This window comes from Castor canadensis, chromosome 12 (assembly GCF_047511655.1).
Source record: "Castor canadensis chromosome 12, mCasCan1.hap1v2, whole genome shotgun sequence".
In the NCBI taxonomy this organism is placed as follows: domain Eukaryota; kingdom Metazoa; phylum Chordata; class Mammalia; order Rodentia; family Castoridae; genus Castor; species Castor canadensis.
Window position 1 is genome coordinate 89,207,973 of NC_133397.1, and position 18,606 is coordinate 89,226,578.

The 18,606-nt window shown below is 39.6% G+C and overlaps 2 protein-coding genes across 5 annotated transcripts in view; both read left to right on the forward strand.

Annotated features, from left to right (window-relative positions):
- Positions 1-2,488, forward strand: part of Il18r1 (interleukin 18 receptor 1) — a 34,796-nt gene extending 32,308 nt beyond the window's left edge. For 2 of the 4 annotated variants that reach the window (XM_074050450.1, XM_020157394.2), the window contains exon 11: positions 339-2,488. In XM_074050450.1, coding sequence (XP_073906551.1) covers positions 339-694 — 356 coding nt within the window. In that variant the 3' untranslated portion in view covers positions 695-2,488. The remainder of the gene's footprint in view (positions 1-338) is intronic. The other 2 variants (XM_074050451.1, XM_074050452.1) reach the window with 2 other exon arrangements.
- A 9,208-nt stretch (positions 2,489-11,696) lies between these two features.
- Positions 11,697-18,606, forward strand: part of Il18rap (interleukin 18 receptor accessory protein) — a 32,180-nt gene continuing 25,270 nt past the window's right edge. Inside the window, 4 exon segments of the mRNA XM_020157388.2 lie at positions 11,697-12,044; positions 16,447-16,616; positions 17,051-17,348; positions 17,444-17,627. Of these exon segments, the coding sequence (XP_020012977.2) occupies positions 16,547-16,616; positions 17,051-17,348; positions 17,444-17,627 (552 nt within the window). The 5' untranslated portion in view covers positions 11,697-12,044; positions 16,447-16,546.

Sequence of the window (18,606 nt, forward strand, 5' to 3'; positions counted from 1 at the left end):
TTCAGTTTCTGGCCAAGCCATCAAGCTATGTGACTTTGGGAAAGTTATATTTTGTGCTTTGACTTCCTTGTCTGTAAAATGAGGATGATAATAAAACCTTCTTTTACAGTCATTATTATGATACATGTGTATATATAAATGCAAATATATATATATACTAATTATTTCTACTTAGATGGTCATTTTTAATAGGCATATAAAACTGAAAATAAATGACGTGTTTTAAAGAAAAATTGTTAGTGTTGCCAAAAGCTTAAATCATTTAAAACAAGACAGTGCAAAATAATTTTTATTTCATGTCAGTTCAATTAAATTCATGGCACATCTTAAATTTTCAGCTGTTATTGATGAAATCCATTCATTGATAGAGAAAAGCCGAAGACTCATCATTGTCTTAAGTAAAAGTTACATTGGCAATGAAGTCAGGTATGAACTTGAGAGTGAACTCCATGAAGCACTGGTGGAGAGGAAAATTAAAATAATCTTAATTGAGTTTACACCTGTTAGTGACTTCACTTTCTTGCCTCAGTCACTGGAGCTTTTGAAGTCACACCGAGTTCTGAGGTGGAAGGCTGAGGAGACTCTTTCTTACAACTCAAGATTCTGGAAGAATCTTCTTTACTTGATGCCTGCAAAAACCATCAAGCCAGGTCAAGGAGAATCAGAAATCTTGCCTGTTCTCTCAGCACCTTGAACCTCAGAAGCTCAATGTCAGAAGGAATGCTAGCAATTCTGGGGACCACGTGTGTGAGCCTGTTCATAACAAGCCTGTTATGAAAAATATTTTTACTCTATGAAAATCTTATTCAAGATCTGAAGATGAAATCTGTCACTGGATCATCAGGGATGAGACAACACCTTGAGCTGTTGTCTCGTGCTTCCAGATAAGACTGCAATTCAACAGGAGTGGACATCCTTTTCCTCTCTCTTCATTACTGCACACAGCTACCCACACCAATTTCATATTCAGCAAGTATGAGGCCAGGCGAGGTAAAGCAAACTGACGTCTGCTTTACAGAAGGCCTCCTTAAGAGTTTTCAATGCCAACAATTAATGTGAACTGGAGGATTTGAAGTGTATGAAGAGGCATTTTCGCTTACCCAGTAGGTGACAGAGTCACTAGAACGCTTTCCTTATTCTCCTACAATAGCAAGGAATCACTAAACGCTGCAAATACTGCATGGCATGGGGAAGGAGAGGCCTGGCCAGGCTGTGTGTAGAGTAGGGAGCTTGGTAGAGGCCATGGCAAGCAGGCCTTTGGCTTCAGGATGTCTCCAACGCTCTCAGTCACAGTTTCAAGGCGGTAGCTCTTAGGGCCTCAGTAAGACACTGCACAGCTTGCTCATTCAGACCTATTCATGGGGACTTTTTAAAGGGAACCTCAAGTACTTTTGTATCTTTCAGGCGTGATACCCATTTTCATTCAGAAAATTCACTGGGTTTTTCACTTTTAGTAGTCTAAAGCATTTATTAATGATATATAAATGTTCCTATTGAGGATGGTGGCAGATCACATTAGATATTTGTTTGATTTTGAAATTATATGTTTAAAATGCCCTTAAGATGCAGACAGCATGGTCTGGTAGTTGAGCCTCTGGACTGTGCAGCCCATTCTGAGCTCCAGTCTTGAGGTATTGTCACTTAATTCTCTGACCTGTGGAACCTTATCAACCTGTCTGTGCCAAACTTGTTTCCTCATCTGTCAAGTCAGAATGTGTAATACTTGTTCCTACCTCACAAGAAAGTAAGTGAATAAATAGAATTAAATTGTTTATAACAGTTCTTTGCATGGTCCACACTAAGTGTTCCACTATTATTATTATTATCATTATTAATTGTTACTTAGCTCAGTGACTTGGCAGTGGAGCAAATGGAAGCCACAGGGCCACAGGGAAGTAGATCTGGAGAGGAAGGCTGGTTTGTTTTGAGGAAGTTTCTCCCCAAAGGGAGCCCAGCACCCTGGGCTTTCTCTGTGGCCCCCAGCATGATGGCTGACTATGAAAACCACTGAGGGATGAACAGCAGCCTTACAGAGGAAGGGCCACATAAGTTTGCAACTGTCAGAATTTAAGGGTGCAGCATGAATGTTCCAATGAAGTTGAAAGCAGAAGCTGTTTGCAACAGATGCAGTGCATTTTTTTTTTTCAGAAAATCTAAGCAGAATGAGAGTTTCTGTGTAGGAAAGTGCTTGAATTTTTGTAGCGATAATGATTTTGCGTACTAATCAGTTGGCTAAAAAGCTTAAGCGAATTTAATACTTTACATTTTATATGTAAAAATATATGGGCATGCATATATAATAACGAGAAATCCTATTGATATAATAGTCTCTAGTACATAGAAAGATTTTGCTACTTTTTTCTTACACTTTGAAGCACATTAATCTTATTTTGTATTAAATGTATTTCACATTAAATGCATTAAATGATTACAACAGATGTGCATTTTTAAAAAGTTTGAATACATTGAAATAAACTAATGAACCCTTGGTCTCGTGCCTTTATTTATTTGTTTATTTATTTATTTATTTGGTGGTACTGGGGTATGCACTCAGGGCCTACACCTTGAGCCACTCTACTAGCTCTTCTTTTTGTGTTGGGTTTTTTCAAGGGAGGATTTTGTGAACTCTTTGCCTGGGCTGGCTTTGAATTGTGATTCTCCTGATCTGCCTCCTGAGTAGCTAGGATTACAGGCATGAGTCACCAGAGTCTGGCTTTGTGCCTTTATTTTTAAAATGTCTCTTGCCTTCTTTTTCATTAACTTAAGTATTTCAGTCCCTCACTTTCGATGATTCCCACTTCTTTCAATAAGATATGGGACATTCGAAATGAACCCCTCAGTTATCATTTTTAATGTCAGATTGCTTTGCATCTACCTTCTTACTTTATCTTTCATCCAGGAGCAAAGGAAGAACTCCCTTCCCAGTCTCCCAAGGCCACACAATAGTAAACACAGGAACTTACAGGTGCTAGGTCTTCATATGCCAGCTAATAATGTGCATATTTTTTAATTTGGGTTAAAAATATTCCTAACCAGGGTCAAAAATAATTTCTCAGATATTTGAACATCTTTCTCTTCCATGATGTTGAGGCAGGAGACATCTGGTGAAATGAGGTACGAGGAATAGCAGCAGTATTAATGCACAGCTTGATTAAAAGCACATAGGCATGGTTTTCTTTGCTTTAAGCTTCACATCCTGTCACTAGGCTACAACATATGGTAAAAAACAAAAAGAAAATAAAGGGGAGCAGCTCTCCTCTCCCTCTGACCTTGCTCACTTGCTCAAATAATTAGTATGCTGTGGAAACTAAGCAAAAATATCTTAAATAAAGACACTTGCCCCACGAAAATGTTTGGTAAAACTACTCTCTTGATCACAAAATTTTTTGTAAAGAACAATATTTATCTCAAGGATGGGCACTTGTCTTGAAAGGAGCATCTGGAAGAACCTGTTCTTTGATTATCTGAAAACTGGTCTCCTGGCTTCAATGTTGACTCACAATCTACAAATAATGAGAGCAGGGTTTTGAGGAAAAGAAAATAAGGTTTGTTATTCATCAGATGAAGAGAAGGACAGGGAAAACCAACCTCTCAAAGCTCTGTACTACCTTTGAGAGAAAATATCCACCTTTTAAAGGAGAGTTGGCTCAGCGTGACTGCATGATGACACAAGTTCATCGTGTCCTCTGGGCTTAGTTCTCCAGGTGTGCTCGCTCCACATCTCCAAAGCTGTATATCCTGGCTGGCAGGCTTACTGGTCTGGTGTCAGAGAAGGATAAGGGGTAGAAGACTGCCTAGGTTAATTGAAGAGTGAAGGGAGTTAACCTTGGGTTCTCCAGCATGTAGTCAAAAAGGAGAGTAAATGTCAGTTTGATTAAGAAGCAGAGTAAATTGGCCAGCATGCAAGCTGGCTACACCAAAAGTCTTTCCCTTTTGTAGTTCCAGTTACATTTTCCCCCCTGTCAATTTATTCCTTCTATTCCTATGGACAAGAGGTGTTACAATCAACTAACTGGTGCCTGCCTTTACTTAATTCCTGGGCCCAAGTGAGGAGGCAGTGCTTCTCAGCAAAAGCAGGTTTTAAGTTCCCTAATTTGTATAAAATTAAAGGGATGCTCTGACATCCCATCTTAACAGTGACCCAAATTTCATAAACTGATTAGACTTGATATCTCTTGGACCCAATTAATAATGTCAAAACAGTATAACAGTGACAATGACTGAATGTGCCAGGTGTAACAACACAAGGGAGCCGTCGTGGTATGGTAAATTTAAACCAAACTTCCAACCCACTTTTTCACCATAAATACCCCTGATGTTAGAGCACTCATTGTGCCTGTTATCAGATGTGCCTGCCCCCATGACATATTCCGGTTTGTTTCATTAATAAATTCTCTTAGTCTCTATCTTGATGTGTTCTAAAATTTTTTGTGACAGTATCAGACACCTAGTATCCAAGGACCAGATAGAGGTCTTCTCCTTTTTTGGGGCCCTCCTCCCTGGAGCCTCATTGGTTCTGGTAACATTTTCCAATGCCCTTAAATGGGGCATGAACAAAATGTTATAAAGGACTGCCTCAACTGATATACCTATGCATACACACACACACACACATCTGCTCAGAGGAAATAACCTGTCACCCCTGCCTAGGTGCACCTGTGAGGGAGGATGCTGTGATGAGGAGAAGTCATATTTCTGAACAGAAGGTGGGCCCTTTAGCAGTGGAGGCCAAAGACTGGCCAAGCCACAGACCTAACAGGATACGGCATACATGTGTGCTATGGGTAGGACCCGGGGCCTTTCCTGCCCCATCTGCATGCTACACTGACAGTGATCAGAGTCCAGGCCAGGCACTTTGAGGAAGCACCTATCTCTCTGTGTGAGGCTCTCAGAACCTGTTTGCAATTTCCTCTGCCTTGTCTTGTGGATGTACATATACACTCAGGGAGCACCCCGTACCTCGTTTGTACAATTGCTGCAACATAGTGTGTGTACTTAATAACTAATAATGAGCATGTTAACAGACACACACTGTGTTTTGGGAGTGCCTCAAGGACCATCCCGAGACGGTGAATGGAGAGTTGAGGGATGACCCTAGGCACCTCCCTCTACCCCACTTTTCCTGACTCTACCAAACACTGAAGCTATAGCCACACTGCTTTGGTTTACTCTGTAGGTTGAAGTCTCAAGTAGCGTATTATTTAATAAGATAGAACACCCTGTGAAGAGGTCATAGCTTAGATGTAATGAGCATAACCCTCTCTCACTAGATTGATAACTTGTTTAGAGAGATGAAGAATCCAAGTCTAGGTTAATCTTCCCAATATCTTGCCACAGGAAGAAACCCATGCAATCAGGAAACCAAAGTGTGTGCAGTCCAAGCTGACTAATAGCCCCATAGCATAGAGTTGCTGAGGGATGAAATCATCGGTTGCCTCTGTGCCTCTAACTGAGACCACCTTGGGCAGCACATTTGAACGGCACTCTTCTCAGAAGGCTGTACTGGACACTGTTCTCTAAGCACTTGTACACAAGGCACTAAAGAGCTAGCTGCCTTCCTATCCAAGCCATTTGTTCTGAATGTTCTCCAAGTGGCCATTATTAAGATGAGAGGGACAGTGGGGTGGCAGTGGACCGAGGCCAGTAAGACAATATCCTTAGATTTAAAATATTTTCTGGAAAAGACATTTGTTTCTAATACTTGCACATGAAGTTAACTAGAAGCCATCTTGATCGTAGGGTGACTTTAAAAAGAGATAGACTAAAGCCACAAATATTAAGTTCTATACCATTTACAGCCAGACTTAATATGGACCAATATAACCTCTAAAACATGCCTGAAGAACAACCACCTGCTGGAGAGAAAGTAAATTAGAACAATAATCTAAAATGGTAAATTAATAGGTAAATGGCTTGCTTAGAAATACGTGTGGCATAGGAATGCACTTTAAAGCCTCCCAAACGTTCTGTTATCTTATACATTTATACTCAGTGATGGTTTGTGCAATATGCAGAATGAAGTTGAAAGATGAATGAAAGTACTATGAGAAGATGAGCTGTGACTGGGTGGAAGCTATTCCCTGCAAAGTAAGAAGTAGATCACATGCTTTCTAAAATGGTTCTCTTCTTTGCCAACTATACATCAGACAAAGGACTGATAACCAGAATATATAGGGAGCTTAAAAAACTAAATTCTCCCAAAACTAATGAACCAATAAAGAAATGGGCAAGAACTAAACAGAACTTTCTCAAAAGAAGAAATTTAAATGGCCAAAAAACACATGAAAAAATGCTCACCATCTCTAGCAATAAAGGAAATGCAAATTAAAACCACACTAAGATTCCACCTCACCCCTGTTAGAATAGCCATCATTAGCAACACCACCAACAACAGGTGTTGGCGAGGATGTGGGGAAAAAGGAACCCTCTTACACTGCTGGTGGGAATGTAAACTAGTACAACCACTCTGGAAAAAAATGTGGAGGCTACTTAAAAAGCTAGACATTGATCTATCATTTGATCCAGCAATACCACTCTTGCAGATATACCCAAAAGACCGTGACACAGGTTACTCCAGAGGCACCTGCACACCCATGTTTATTGCGGCACTATTCACAATAACCAAGTTATGGAAACAGCCAAGATGCCCCACCACTGACGAATGGATTAAGAAAATGTGGTATCTATACACAATGGAATTTTATGCAGCCATGAAGAAGAAAGAAATGTTATCATTCGCTGGTAAATGGATGGAATTGGAGAACATCATTCTGAGTGAGGTTAGCCTGGCCCAAAAGATCAAAAATCATATGTTCTCCCTCATATGTGGACATTAGATCAAGGGCAAACACAACAAGGGGATTGGACTTTGAGCACATGATAAAAGCGAGAGCACACAAGGGAGGGGTGAGGATAGGTAAAACACCTAAAAAATTAGCTAGCATTTGTTGCCCTTAACGCAGAGAAACTAAAGCAGATACCTTAAATGCAACTGAGGCCAATAGGAAAAGGGGACCAGGGACTAGAGAAAAGGTGAGATCAAAAAGAATTAACCTAGAAGGTAACACACACGCACAGGAAATCAATGTGAGTCAATGCCCTGTATAGCTATCCTTATCTCAACCAGCAAAACCCTTGTTCCTTCCTATCATTGCTTATACTATCTCTACAACAAAATTAGAGATAAGGGCAAAATAGTTTCTGCTGGGTATTGAGGTGGGGGGAGAGGGAGGGGGTGGAGTGGGTGGTAAGGGAGGGGGTGGGGGCAGGGGGGAGAAATGAACCAAGCCTTGTATGCACATATGAATAATAAAAGAAAAAAAAAAGATGGTGACCAAAGGGCAAAAAAAAAAAAAAAAGGTTCTCTTCAATCAAACCACTTTTCTTATATTCATTTTCGAGTTAGCACGCATTAATAATACAAGGGGGTTTCATTGTGATAATTCCACACTGTGTACGGTGTAAGTTGAACAAGTTCACCCCTCCATTGTATTTCCATTTCTCCTCTCACTCATCCCCCTTTTCAAACAGTGTTGGTGGGTGGGTTTCATTTTGCTGTCTTCATGTGTAAGCATGTAACATACTTCCGCCCTCTTCACCCCTCACGATCCTTTCCTTCGGCTCCCACTCCCGCTGACCCTCCCAGACAGTTTCCTATATGCATGCATGTCCCATCATTATCGTGGTCGTCATTGTTCTCATCACTGTCATTTTAAGCTCAGGTTCCTCAAATGAGTGAGAACATGTGATATTTGATGTTTTGAGCTTGATTTATCTCACTTAACATGGTCTCTAGTTCCATCCATTTTCCTGTAAATGACATAATTTCATTTTTTATGGCTGAGTAATATTCCACAGTATACACAATATTTTCTTGACTGTTGAGTACCTCAGCTATTTCCACAGTTTGGTTATTATGAAGAAAGTCACTTTAAAAAATTTGTCTTTAAGAACTCACAGCTCAAGGCACGTAATAGCCAATACTCTTACCCTCACATTCTTTGGTAGATAAGATAGTTTAAAATGGTCAAAATTCCTTGATCCAAGCCTAACAAATAATGTTGATAACCAAGTTGATCTTTTAAAATAAAAAAAATCCTAAGAGTGCTGGTAAAGTTACATTTGTTTTCTGCCATGAGTTATAAAGTAGTTACTTGTTTTTCAAATAGTTTTTCTTGATGTTCAATGTTATTACATTATTCTGCTAAAATTTGGGAAAAACTATTTCCCAGAGGGATTTCACGCTTATGTTAAGTGAATGGGGGAAAAAGAGGCATTGGCTATTTCATCTTTACTTTTTTAAATGTTGGTTATGCACTCTGGAAAAAAATTTGGAGGCTACTTAAAAAGCTGGACATCGATCTACCATTTGATCCAGCAATACCACTCTTGGGGATATACCCAAAAGACTGTTACTCCAGAGGCACCTGCACATCCATGTTTATTGCGGCACTATTCACAATAGCCAAGTTATGGAAACAGCCAAGATGCCCCACCACTGACGAATGGATTAAGAAAATGTGGTATCTATACACAATGGAATTTTATGCAGCCATGAAGAAGAACGAAATGTTATCATTCGCTGGTAAATGGATGGAATTGGAGAACATCATTCTGAGTGAGGTTAGCCTGGCTCAAAAGACCAAAAATCGTATGTTCTCCCTCATATGTGGACATTAGATCAAGGGCAAACACAACAAGGGAATTGGACTATGAGCACATGATAAAAGCGAGAGCACACAAGGGAGGGGTGAGGATAGGTAAGACACCTAAAAAACTAGCTAGCATTTGTTGCCCTTAATGCAGAGAAACTAAAGCAGATACCTTAAAGCAACTGAGGCCAATAGGAAAAGGGGACCAGGAACTAGAGAAAAGGTTAGATTAAAAAGAATTAACCTAGAAGGTAACACCCATGCACAGGAAATCAATGTGAGTCAATGCCCTGTATAGCTATCCTTATCTCAACCAGCAAAACCCCTTGTTCCTTCCTATTATTGCTTATACTCTCTCTACAACAAAATTAGAGATAAGGGCAAAATAGTTTCTGCTGGGTATTGAGGGGGGGAGCGGGAGGGGGTGGAGTGGGTGGTAAGGGAGGGGGCGGGGGCAGGGGGGAGAAATAAACCAAGCCTTGTATGCACATATGAATAATAAAAGAAAAATGAAAAAAAAAAAAAAAAGAAAATGTGGTATCTATACACAATGGAATTTTATGCAGCCATGAAGAAGAACGAAATGTTATCATTCGCTGGTAAATGGATGGAATTGGAGAACATCATTCTGAGTGAGGTTAGTCTGGCCCAAAAGACCAAAAATCATATGTTCTCCCTCATATGTGGACATTAGATCAAGGGCAAACACAACAATGGGATTGGACTTTGAGCACATGATAAAAGCGAGAGCACACAAGGGAGGGGTGAGGATAGGTAAGACACCTAAAAAACTAGCTAGCATTTGTTGCCCTTAATGCAGAGAAACTAAAGCAGATACCTTAAAGCAACTGAGGCCAATAGGAAAAGGGGACCAGGAACTAGAGAAAAGGTTAGATCAAAAAGAATTAACCTAGAAGGTAACACACACGCATAGGAAATCAATGTGAGTCAATGCCCTGTATAGCTATCCTTATCTCAACCAGCAAAACCCCTTGTTCCTTCCTATTATTGCTTATACTCTCTCTACAACAAAATTAGAGATAAGGGCAAAATAGTTTCTGCTGGGTATTGAGCGGGGGGAGCGGGAGGGGGTGGAGTGGGTGGTAAGGGAGGGGGTGGGGGCAGGGGGGAGAAATGAACCAAGCCTTGTACGCACATATGAATAATAAAAGAAAAATGAAAAAAAAAAAAAGAGATAAAGCTATCCACAGAGCCATGGTTCTTTCAGAGGTCGCCATCTGTGCCCGTCTTTGCTCACTCTTAGTTGGTTCATCAATGGGACTAAGCTTTAATTAGCAAGAAAAGGAAAGTAAACACACATGTATAAAATGACTCATGAATTAGTACCAAAAGTTCAAGTTAATTCAGGACTACAAGCTTTACTTTTATCAGTATTACATTGCTATCATTCACATGCATAAAAGTCTACTCCCAGTGAAATTATTCTTATTTTTGTGGTTATGTTAAATCAATATGATTAGATTTGTTTGCTTTGTTTCTTTAAGACTGGTTCTTGAATTTTATTTTGTTTTCTCCTATTGCAAAAATATGTATATTCTTTGAAGATCAAATCAACAAAAAGAACTATATGCAGAGAAATTTCTTTTCTATTGTTTTCCCAACCCATTCTTACTTCTTCCCCATAGGTAAACATTTTACAAAATAATGTTGACTTATTCTTCTGTATTTTAATATCAATAAATATTCAGGAATAGTTATATCCCCTCATCTTCTCACAGATAAATGGTAGGTACTTCATATGGTTTTCCTACCTTGATTTTCTTACTTGAGAATATATTTTAGTAGGCACTCCATAACTGTATATGAAGCTATTTCTCATTCTTTTATACAGATACTTGGTACACCATTGAGTGGTTGTAGTAAAATTTATTTAACCAGTCCCAACAGTTTCTAGTATTTGTCTTTTACAAATTACATTATAAAAAATAGTCTTAGGCACACATATTTTCACACTTTTTGCTAGAATATATTTCAGATAGATTCCTAGATGTAAGATTGCTTAGTCAGAGGTAATGCATATGTGATTTTGTGTAATACTGCCAAACTCACATTCCTATCAGCAATGTAATGAGTGCCGGTCCCAAATTACCTTTTGCCTAATTTTCTGTAGAAATGTTGATCTCTTTTATCACCATTGTTGGGAGGTCTTCACATATGCTCTACATGTCTGGCATGTCTTTTCCACTGTCCTTGTTACCACTCTTGCAATAGGCTTTAAAAAACCTTGCATCCTCTTTGAATCGTAGGTAGGTTCATGACCAATGTGAATACATTTTTGGGGGGCTCAACCCTGTCTATGAATTGCTAAATCCTCTTCCATGTTAAGTCCTCTTCACCTCAGGTAAATACTTAATCTAATCTAACCCCAAAGTGAATTTGGTCCCCATTTGCATTTTATGTGATCTCTAGCTATTTGCAGTGATAGCCCTAGAGTTTTGATGTGCTCAGTCCTATCAGTCTTATCTTTATTAGTAAAAACTAATTCATTTTGAAAATTATTGAACTTCTTTCCTGAACTTATATGTGGGGTTAGGAAATCTAATAAAAATGTTAGATTAGACTCTTGAGGGAAAATGATATCTATGCTTAGCAAAGATGCTTTCTAGAAAAAGTTCTTTGTGACTATGTGGTCTCGAGCATTTTAAGTACTAGATGGTTTTAATTGCAGTGGAGTTATTAATTCTATATTATATTCTGGGGCTTCTTTTTGATATGTAGGGACAACAAAATCTCAATGGTTTTTGACTTTAAAGTAATTTCCCTCTCTATTAATAAGTTATGTTTCATAAAAATGGTGTTGGAATTTTGAGAATTAAAAAATTAATCATAAGAAGGCTTTTAGGCTTTGATCTTAAAGGTTACAATGTTGTGGGTTAGTTTTATTTAAAAAAAAAATAGAACTCCACTGTTGAGAAATTGACTTGAGTGCTAGTATTCTATACAGGAAATTCCTGTAAAGGAAACAGGCTTACTCACCCCTTCAACTAAACCCAACCACAAACTTTTTCTTGTTGAGGAGGTTGGTCAGAGAAGAGCTTTGAAGCTCCATCTTCAGGGCTTTTCCTTCTACAGATAGTGGTCATTTGATTGTCCTCTATCTGAACATGCATTTCACAATGCCGAGAGTCATTTGCAGATTTTCAAAGGCTTTCATTCTCTGTCCAGATGTAACTCATTATTTCCAAACTGTGTGAGTTACATGGCTCTTGAATATTCTCCAAGTACCTCATTGGTTAGGAAGAAATGTAGTAGAAGTCTGTGAAAATGGATATTTTTCACATGCTTTTCTTCAGCTATAAAGCCAGCAGTCACTGACATAAGGACTTGAAGTTTTCTTCCTCATTTTTTATGTCTTAAGAACAGGAAATAAAGGTAAGACAAGAGCACATTTTTATTAGATTTCCTAACCCCACATATAAGTTCAGGAAAGAAGTTAAATAATTTTCAAAATGAATTTTGCAATTATTTTTCATGAAATAGTTTAGAATAACAGATGTTCTATTTAGCAATATTTGTATCTCTATGTATATGGAGCCTTCAATTTTTTTTTAAAAAGACAGTGGTTATAATTAAACCTTTCTACAGTGCTTTGAATGTTTTATGGAAAGGTTAAAAGTAGCTTGATTTGAGATGTTCGACAAATTGGAATGACCATTTGACTTGACCATACATCTTTGAAGGCAGCGCTAGAGACTTTGTTTTCAGTTATCCTTAGTTAAGAATGTATAAAACTACCATGGACCATGTGAGAATCATAATAATCTTTAGTTGAATTAAGTACTGGTACTGTTACACCAAAACATATCTCTTTTTTGTATGTGTGTTTTAAGGATGCTCTTAAGAGTGAGAATCCTCTCCCTAGGACCCCAGACTTGCTTCTTTACCATTTTTCTCTTTCTATTCCCTTCAAAAGTTTTGGCCAGTGGAAACTTTAGTTGATTATTCTTCCAAAGACAGTTGAAACTGTGTCTATGAGTAACTGCAGGGAAGTTTTCATTCTCTGACAAAAGAAATAGGTTTCTCAAAAAGCACTTCTGGAAAAAACTTTGGGGAAGAGATTTTGAAGATTCCCAAAGTCACCCTGTTGGGCTGTCATCTTTTGTGAGGGGTGGCATGTGGTAATGGTGAGATCAGAAGCTTTGAGGCCCTCTACATCTGGATATAAGTCCCTCTTCTAAGACTGAACAGGAATGTTATCATCATTAGGAAAGGGGACCACTACTCAAGCAATATGAACCTTCGTTGTCCTTTGATAAAATGAAAAAGAGAATATGTATCTTTCCCAGTGTGACCAGAAGTATGACTGATATGTTTGGTGTCACTTGTCTACCCTTTTACTCCCAAGAACAGAGTCTACAGCCTGGGTTGCTTTGAGTTGCCCAAGGCTCTGCACTTGCATGATTCCTTTGACTCCCTGAAGCATTTCTGCGATGGTGAAATGAAAGGCAGAACTTAGACATTAGATGGTCTTAGAAAAGTAGACATTGAGAAACAAGTCATTCACTGTGCTGTTCTGTGGCCCACAGTGGCAACAGCTACTGTAAGTCAACACAGGTCCACCTTCCCAAGCTCTGCTCCTATCCCTGAGCAGGGCTTCCCAGAGGTAACTCATGGATCACGGTGGTGGCATTCACCCTTGGTTATAATGAACATTCCACTATGCTCCTTGAGAATCTGATTTCATAAGACTTTGAAAAGTATTTAAGTATGCATTTATAACAAGTGTTTCAGGATGTTGTTATCATCAAAATAATTTGAGAAACACTGTCTCAGAGGCAAAGTTGCAGCCTGGAAACAGCCCCAGATGGCCTGAGTTGGGAGGTCAGTCTGTGTGTGGATTGGGGGGAAGTGTGTGGCATCTCAAGGTAGGGATGGGAATTCCTAAGGGTTGGGTATTTTGGTAACCAGTTTTCTGCAGATTTGGGTATTCTGACATGGAATCACAGAATGCTCCATCTGGGGTCATCTTAGCAGTCATCTAGTCACATAATTCACTTGTCAGGGAGATTTAAACAAACTAACAAATTTCTTGGTTAACTCCCAGAAATACTAATTCCTATGTCCACCTTTATAGTTGGTGGACTGCTAAGATCGTTCAAATAATTTATTTTGCAGAGAAGAAAACTAAAGTTCAGAGAGGGGCTAAGCTAAGTGAATTGTCACAATAGATTGATATGCATCTATTTTGACTACTCCTGTGATATTTTTCATTTATTCAGTCAACAGAATTAATTTGTATTAAACATTGTCCTAAGGTCAGATGATTTCTGAAACCGGTTTCTGGCTCTCAAAGAGCACCCAATTTCATGGGAGGATGAGGGTAAGGTTACCATAATTCCACTGTAGTCAGGAACAGTCTGAGTTCCTGTTTCTAACCTGGTGCTGTTACTGGAAAGGGAGTGCTGGGCTGACTGGGAACAGCAGACTCAATTTCTGCTGGCAAGTTTAAAAAACTCTGAAAATGAGATATTTTCAGGCTGGGCATGGCTGTCATCCCAGCATTAGGGAGGCTGAGGTAGGAAGATTACAGTTTGAGACCAGTCTGTGCTAAAGAGTGAAATCCTATCTCAAAACCAAAACAAGACATAAAAGGAGCGATTTTAAGATAAGAAGGCTTGCTGAGACATAAATAACATCATTCTGAGTAATCAGAATAATGGTTAATGTCTGGGTGCCATAGCAAGGAGGGAGCAGAGTGGGCCTTTGTGATTCAGGTAGACAGGGAAGGCCTCCTGAGTAAGACATCAGAGAGAAGACATGAAAGAGCCAAGTCCTCCAGGGCTTTAAGATTGGTAATTTGGAATCAATTCTCAATCCTACAAGTGGTGGTGGCTGGGGAGGTTTTCACTGTGGCCAGGTAAGCGCATTCCGCCTTACTCTTTTAAGAGATGTGTCTGCCAACTCTGTATGTGGAAGATTGTTCTGTCAGGGCCTTTGTGGCTCAGGGAAAAGAAGGTCAGGGAGGAGACTCCATTCTGCCTAGTTTCTTGACTACAGTCCTGGCTAATAAAAAAAAGGAAAAAAAAAGAAATAAGAAAAAACCCATCAATTGTCACCAATGGGGACAAAGAACACAGTGACCCAAGTCCCTGTGCATGGAAGTTATCCATGTTCACCCACCAGGAGAACATCCTCACTCTCAGCAGCCAGGTGCAAACGTTCTGTTCTGTGGCCCTGACATGAGCAGAGTGGCTTGTGTAGGCCAGCTCCACTTGTGTGGCTCCTGTCCAAGGTGAAACTCTCCATGGTATCGATAGCCCATTTCTTCTGGCCTCTTTGGAGAAATGGGTCCACTCACAAGCTTCTTAATCCAATACTCTGCTGACTCATTCCTCTTTCAGAGCTCATGCCCAGAGCTCTCTCATCTTCAAGTAATGTGCAGACATCACCCCTCTCCTTTTCCCACAGTGCGGCTGGTAGAAAGTGTGGCTCTTCTGCCCTCTCTGCTTTCCTTCTCTGCTCTCTCTTCACCTCCAGATTTCCATCCTCTCACTCTAGTTGCCTTTGCTGATCTCTTGGCCATGCCAAATGCATAGTGTTCAGTCCTTCTCATGCCCGACTCATCTGCAGTCTCTGATGTTTGTATCTAGTCTCACCTCCAAATTTTGTCTGTCCTCAGTGTTAGGGTGGTCTCTCTGCTCTGCCTTTCTTCTTTGTGGGTTTGTCATTTTTACTTTCCATTGGCCCTGACCTGCTGTAAACGCTGATGTCCTTCCCCACTCTGGGGGCTAAGGGTCCCCATGGCTTAGACTCTGTCAGGTTGCTGTCACCCAGACCCCTCTTTGAGTTCCCCCCACCCCCAGGAATGCTCCAGCCAAATCCTCAAAACACTTCAAGTTCATAGTTTCTGCTAGAGAAACTAGTTGTTAATAATTAATTCATATTTTTTTGTGGTTCTGGGGATCAAACCAGGATCTTGCACATGCTAGACAAGCACTGTGACACTAAGCTACATCCTCATCCCTCTACGTTCAGGGGAACTTATCTTAGTACTAAAAGCCCAACAGCAAGACATAGTTTATTTCTATGTTAATGATAATAACTAAGAACTCTACAAGAAGCACACAAAACTGTTCTATGGCAAAACACTTTTATTTTCTGCTCAAAACAAAACTAATAATCAAATATTACCCTCTCCATATCCTTGTCTCTGATTCCTTATAACTTGTTTGAAAGTTCCTATGGCCACCCTATCAACAAAAGGTACAAATGCAGCATGGACACAGCCCAGCTCTGACTACTTTCTTTCTCCTGGAGACATGCTTCCCCTTTTATAACTGAGAGGATTGGCAGTGATGCCATCCAGTGACAACGTCCCTGTTCTGATTTGTCTAATAGTTATTACAAACTAGTACCATGCAGACATTTTTAGATTCTGCACAGATCTGTCTCTAACTGTGAAAAGGCTGATATTTTCATACAACCTGGACCATCTTTTTAAGAAAATGTAAACTTAATTTCTTTTTCAAATTAGCTAGTGAAATATACACACTAGATGAGAACATTAAAAGCAAACAGAATTCTACAGAGAGGAATATAGCATTAGAGGAACACAGTGAAGGGCATGTCCAAGGGGTACCCTGAGCTTGAGGTGTTCTTCCTCCTCTGGATGTGTGAGAAATGACACATGGGGAAAGACTGCTTCACACCATTGCAGATACCCATGCAATTTCAGGGCATGTGGAGGCTCGCCTGGGTGGGACCTGCCCTTTCTATACTTCCTGTGTGACTTGTATTTTGGTCACTGGTATGATTTCTCCATTTCCCATTTTAGAAATGAAGAGGATGCTTAGGAAAGAGATCTGAATCTCCACGCACTTTATGCTAATCACAGAACAAAGTTTCTGAAGTGATGACAGGAACAAGGGAGAACCATGCTCTATTTGGACTGGCTATTTCTTTGGCTTGTTACAGGACACAGAATTACAGGATTTGATATTTCAGGTAGGGGTTTTCACTTTTCATTTTAACACTTGAGTCTTGTGGTCTGATAATCTGATATATCAGTAGTGTGACCTATTAATATACAACATTTCTTTTCCACTGTTAAAAGGGGAGTAGAGGAGAATTAATGGGTGGCATAGCTTTCAGTTGATACCAAGCGTTGTTGAAGAACCCAGTTACCACAGCTGGGTGTTTGGTGGGAGCGGTTGAAGAGGAATGAATTGTGGTGCAACTATGGTTCCCAGGAAGCCAAAGTTCTATTGGCTATGTGGAAGCCAGTGGGGAGGAAATTAGATCATGAATTTCTTTTCTCTATAAAATGGGCATAGTCAATAAGATAGACACATACTCCTTTGTTATATAAAGTACTATTTGTAAATATGTTAGCACCTTTCAATGTGTTTCTATGTTGCTTTGTTTATTGTGATTTTCAGGCTGTTCCACCAAAAAACTCCTTTGGATATACTCTGCAAGAAGTGAGGAGTTTGTGTTGTTTTGTGATTTACCACAGCTGCAGAAGTCACATTTTTCTCACAGAAGGAGTGAACACCTGTCTTGCAGTGGTAGTAAGGACTTGGCTGATGTCCAGTGGTACCTACAACCTCAGAATGGAGAGCCAGTAAAGGAAATCACTAATAGCTATTCTCATGTCATTCAGAGAAAAAGCATGCTTCATATTTTGACCCCAGAGATGAATTATTCCGGGTTATATATATGTAGACCCAGGATTAGGTATGTCCCAAATGCATCCCTAGCTGAAAGCACTCTAAAATTGCCTATTACCTAGATAAAATATCTGTGTTCACAGGACCTTATTAATCTCCTAGGAGCCCCCAGGATATGGCCTGTTGTGTCAAGATAGTCTTAGAAGTTAAACCTCAGACAAATACATTCTGTGAGAACTCTGTGCCACATAAGAAATACCTACATCTTGGTACCACTGACTCCATTTATTGTCCCAGTGTCAGCTGTCAAAGTGATGCACAAAGACCAGAGATGACCTGGTATCAGGTAAGAGTGAAGTGTCTGAAATTGATGAACAAGCATTGTTTTTATGGTAACATCTCAATAAGTGCTTTATAGAAATGTAGTTTGAGAATCTGAGGTCTACCACTACCCAATGGCAGGCCCTGTGACTGTGCAAGAGACTTACATTCTGAAGTGGCATTCAGAATGCAGAGACTGGCATTCAGACTAGTAGGGTCATTCTTTTCATTAAAAACAGAAGAAATTCTAATATGCAAGAGTACTATAACTACAGTAAGACATAAACCTTCCAACATCTGAGGATGCAGTTCATTTACTGTCTTGGGAGAGCTATGGCCATTGCTAAGGGGAAGGAGCACTCTAAGTAAGTCTTCAATGACTGTGAAAGAAACAGAGGAGTGAAACAGCTTCAAAGAAGAGGGATTTTAGGAAAAACACAGAAAGGCTCTGGGTGATGAGTGTTTTGCACAGGTGAGAAAGTGGGGAGGGAGTACAGTGCTGAGGGAGAAAGAGAACAAAGGCAAGTTTCATAATGATGTGCCGCTTTCAGACTGCATGTGAGCAAACTTCCACAGCAAAAGCATTTCACATTCCACTGTATTGTGTAGTTTTTCCAAGTGCTGCTAGATATATAAATGCTGCTTATGTATACTGTCCAACAGAGTCCCACTGGAATCTAAGTTGCTTCCTATCCCAATAACTGTTTGGAGTCCAATCCTTTGCCTTTAAAAATCATGCAAAAATTTAAATTTGTCTTCATAAAATATATGCTTGCTAATATAAATATATTATTTTGATTTTCCACTGCCTGGAGTAAAAAAAAAGTAGGCCATGTTTATTTGGTGGTTTTATGCAATCAAAACTCAATAATGAGAGACTTCGGGGAGTGCCACTATTACGATGTGAGAAAACATTTCCTCATTGACTCTTGATAGTCCATGGTGATGGGTGGGCAGGTGTTATTATTTTCATTACATAAATAAGTGTACAGAGAGAGCAGACT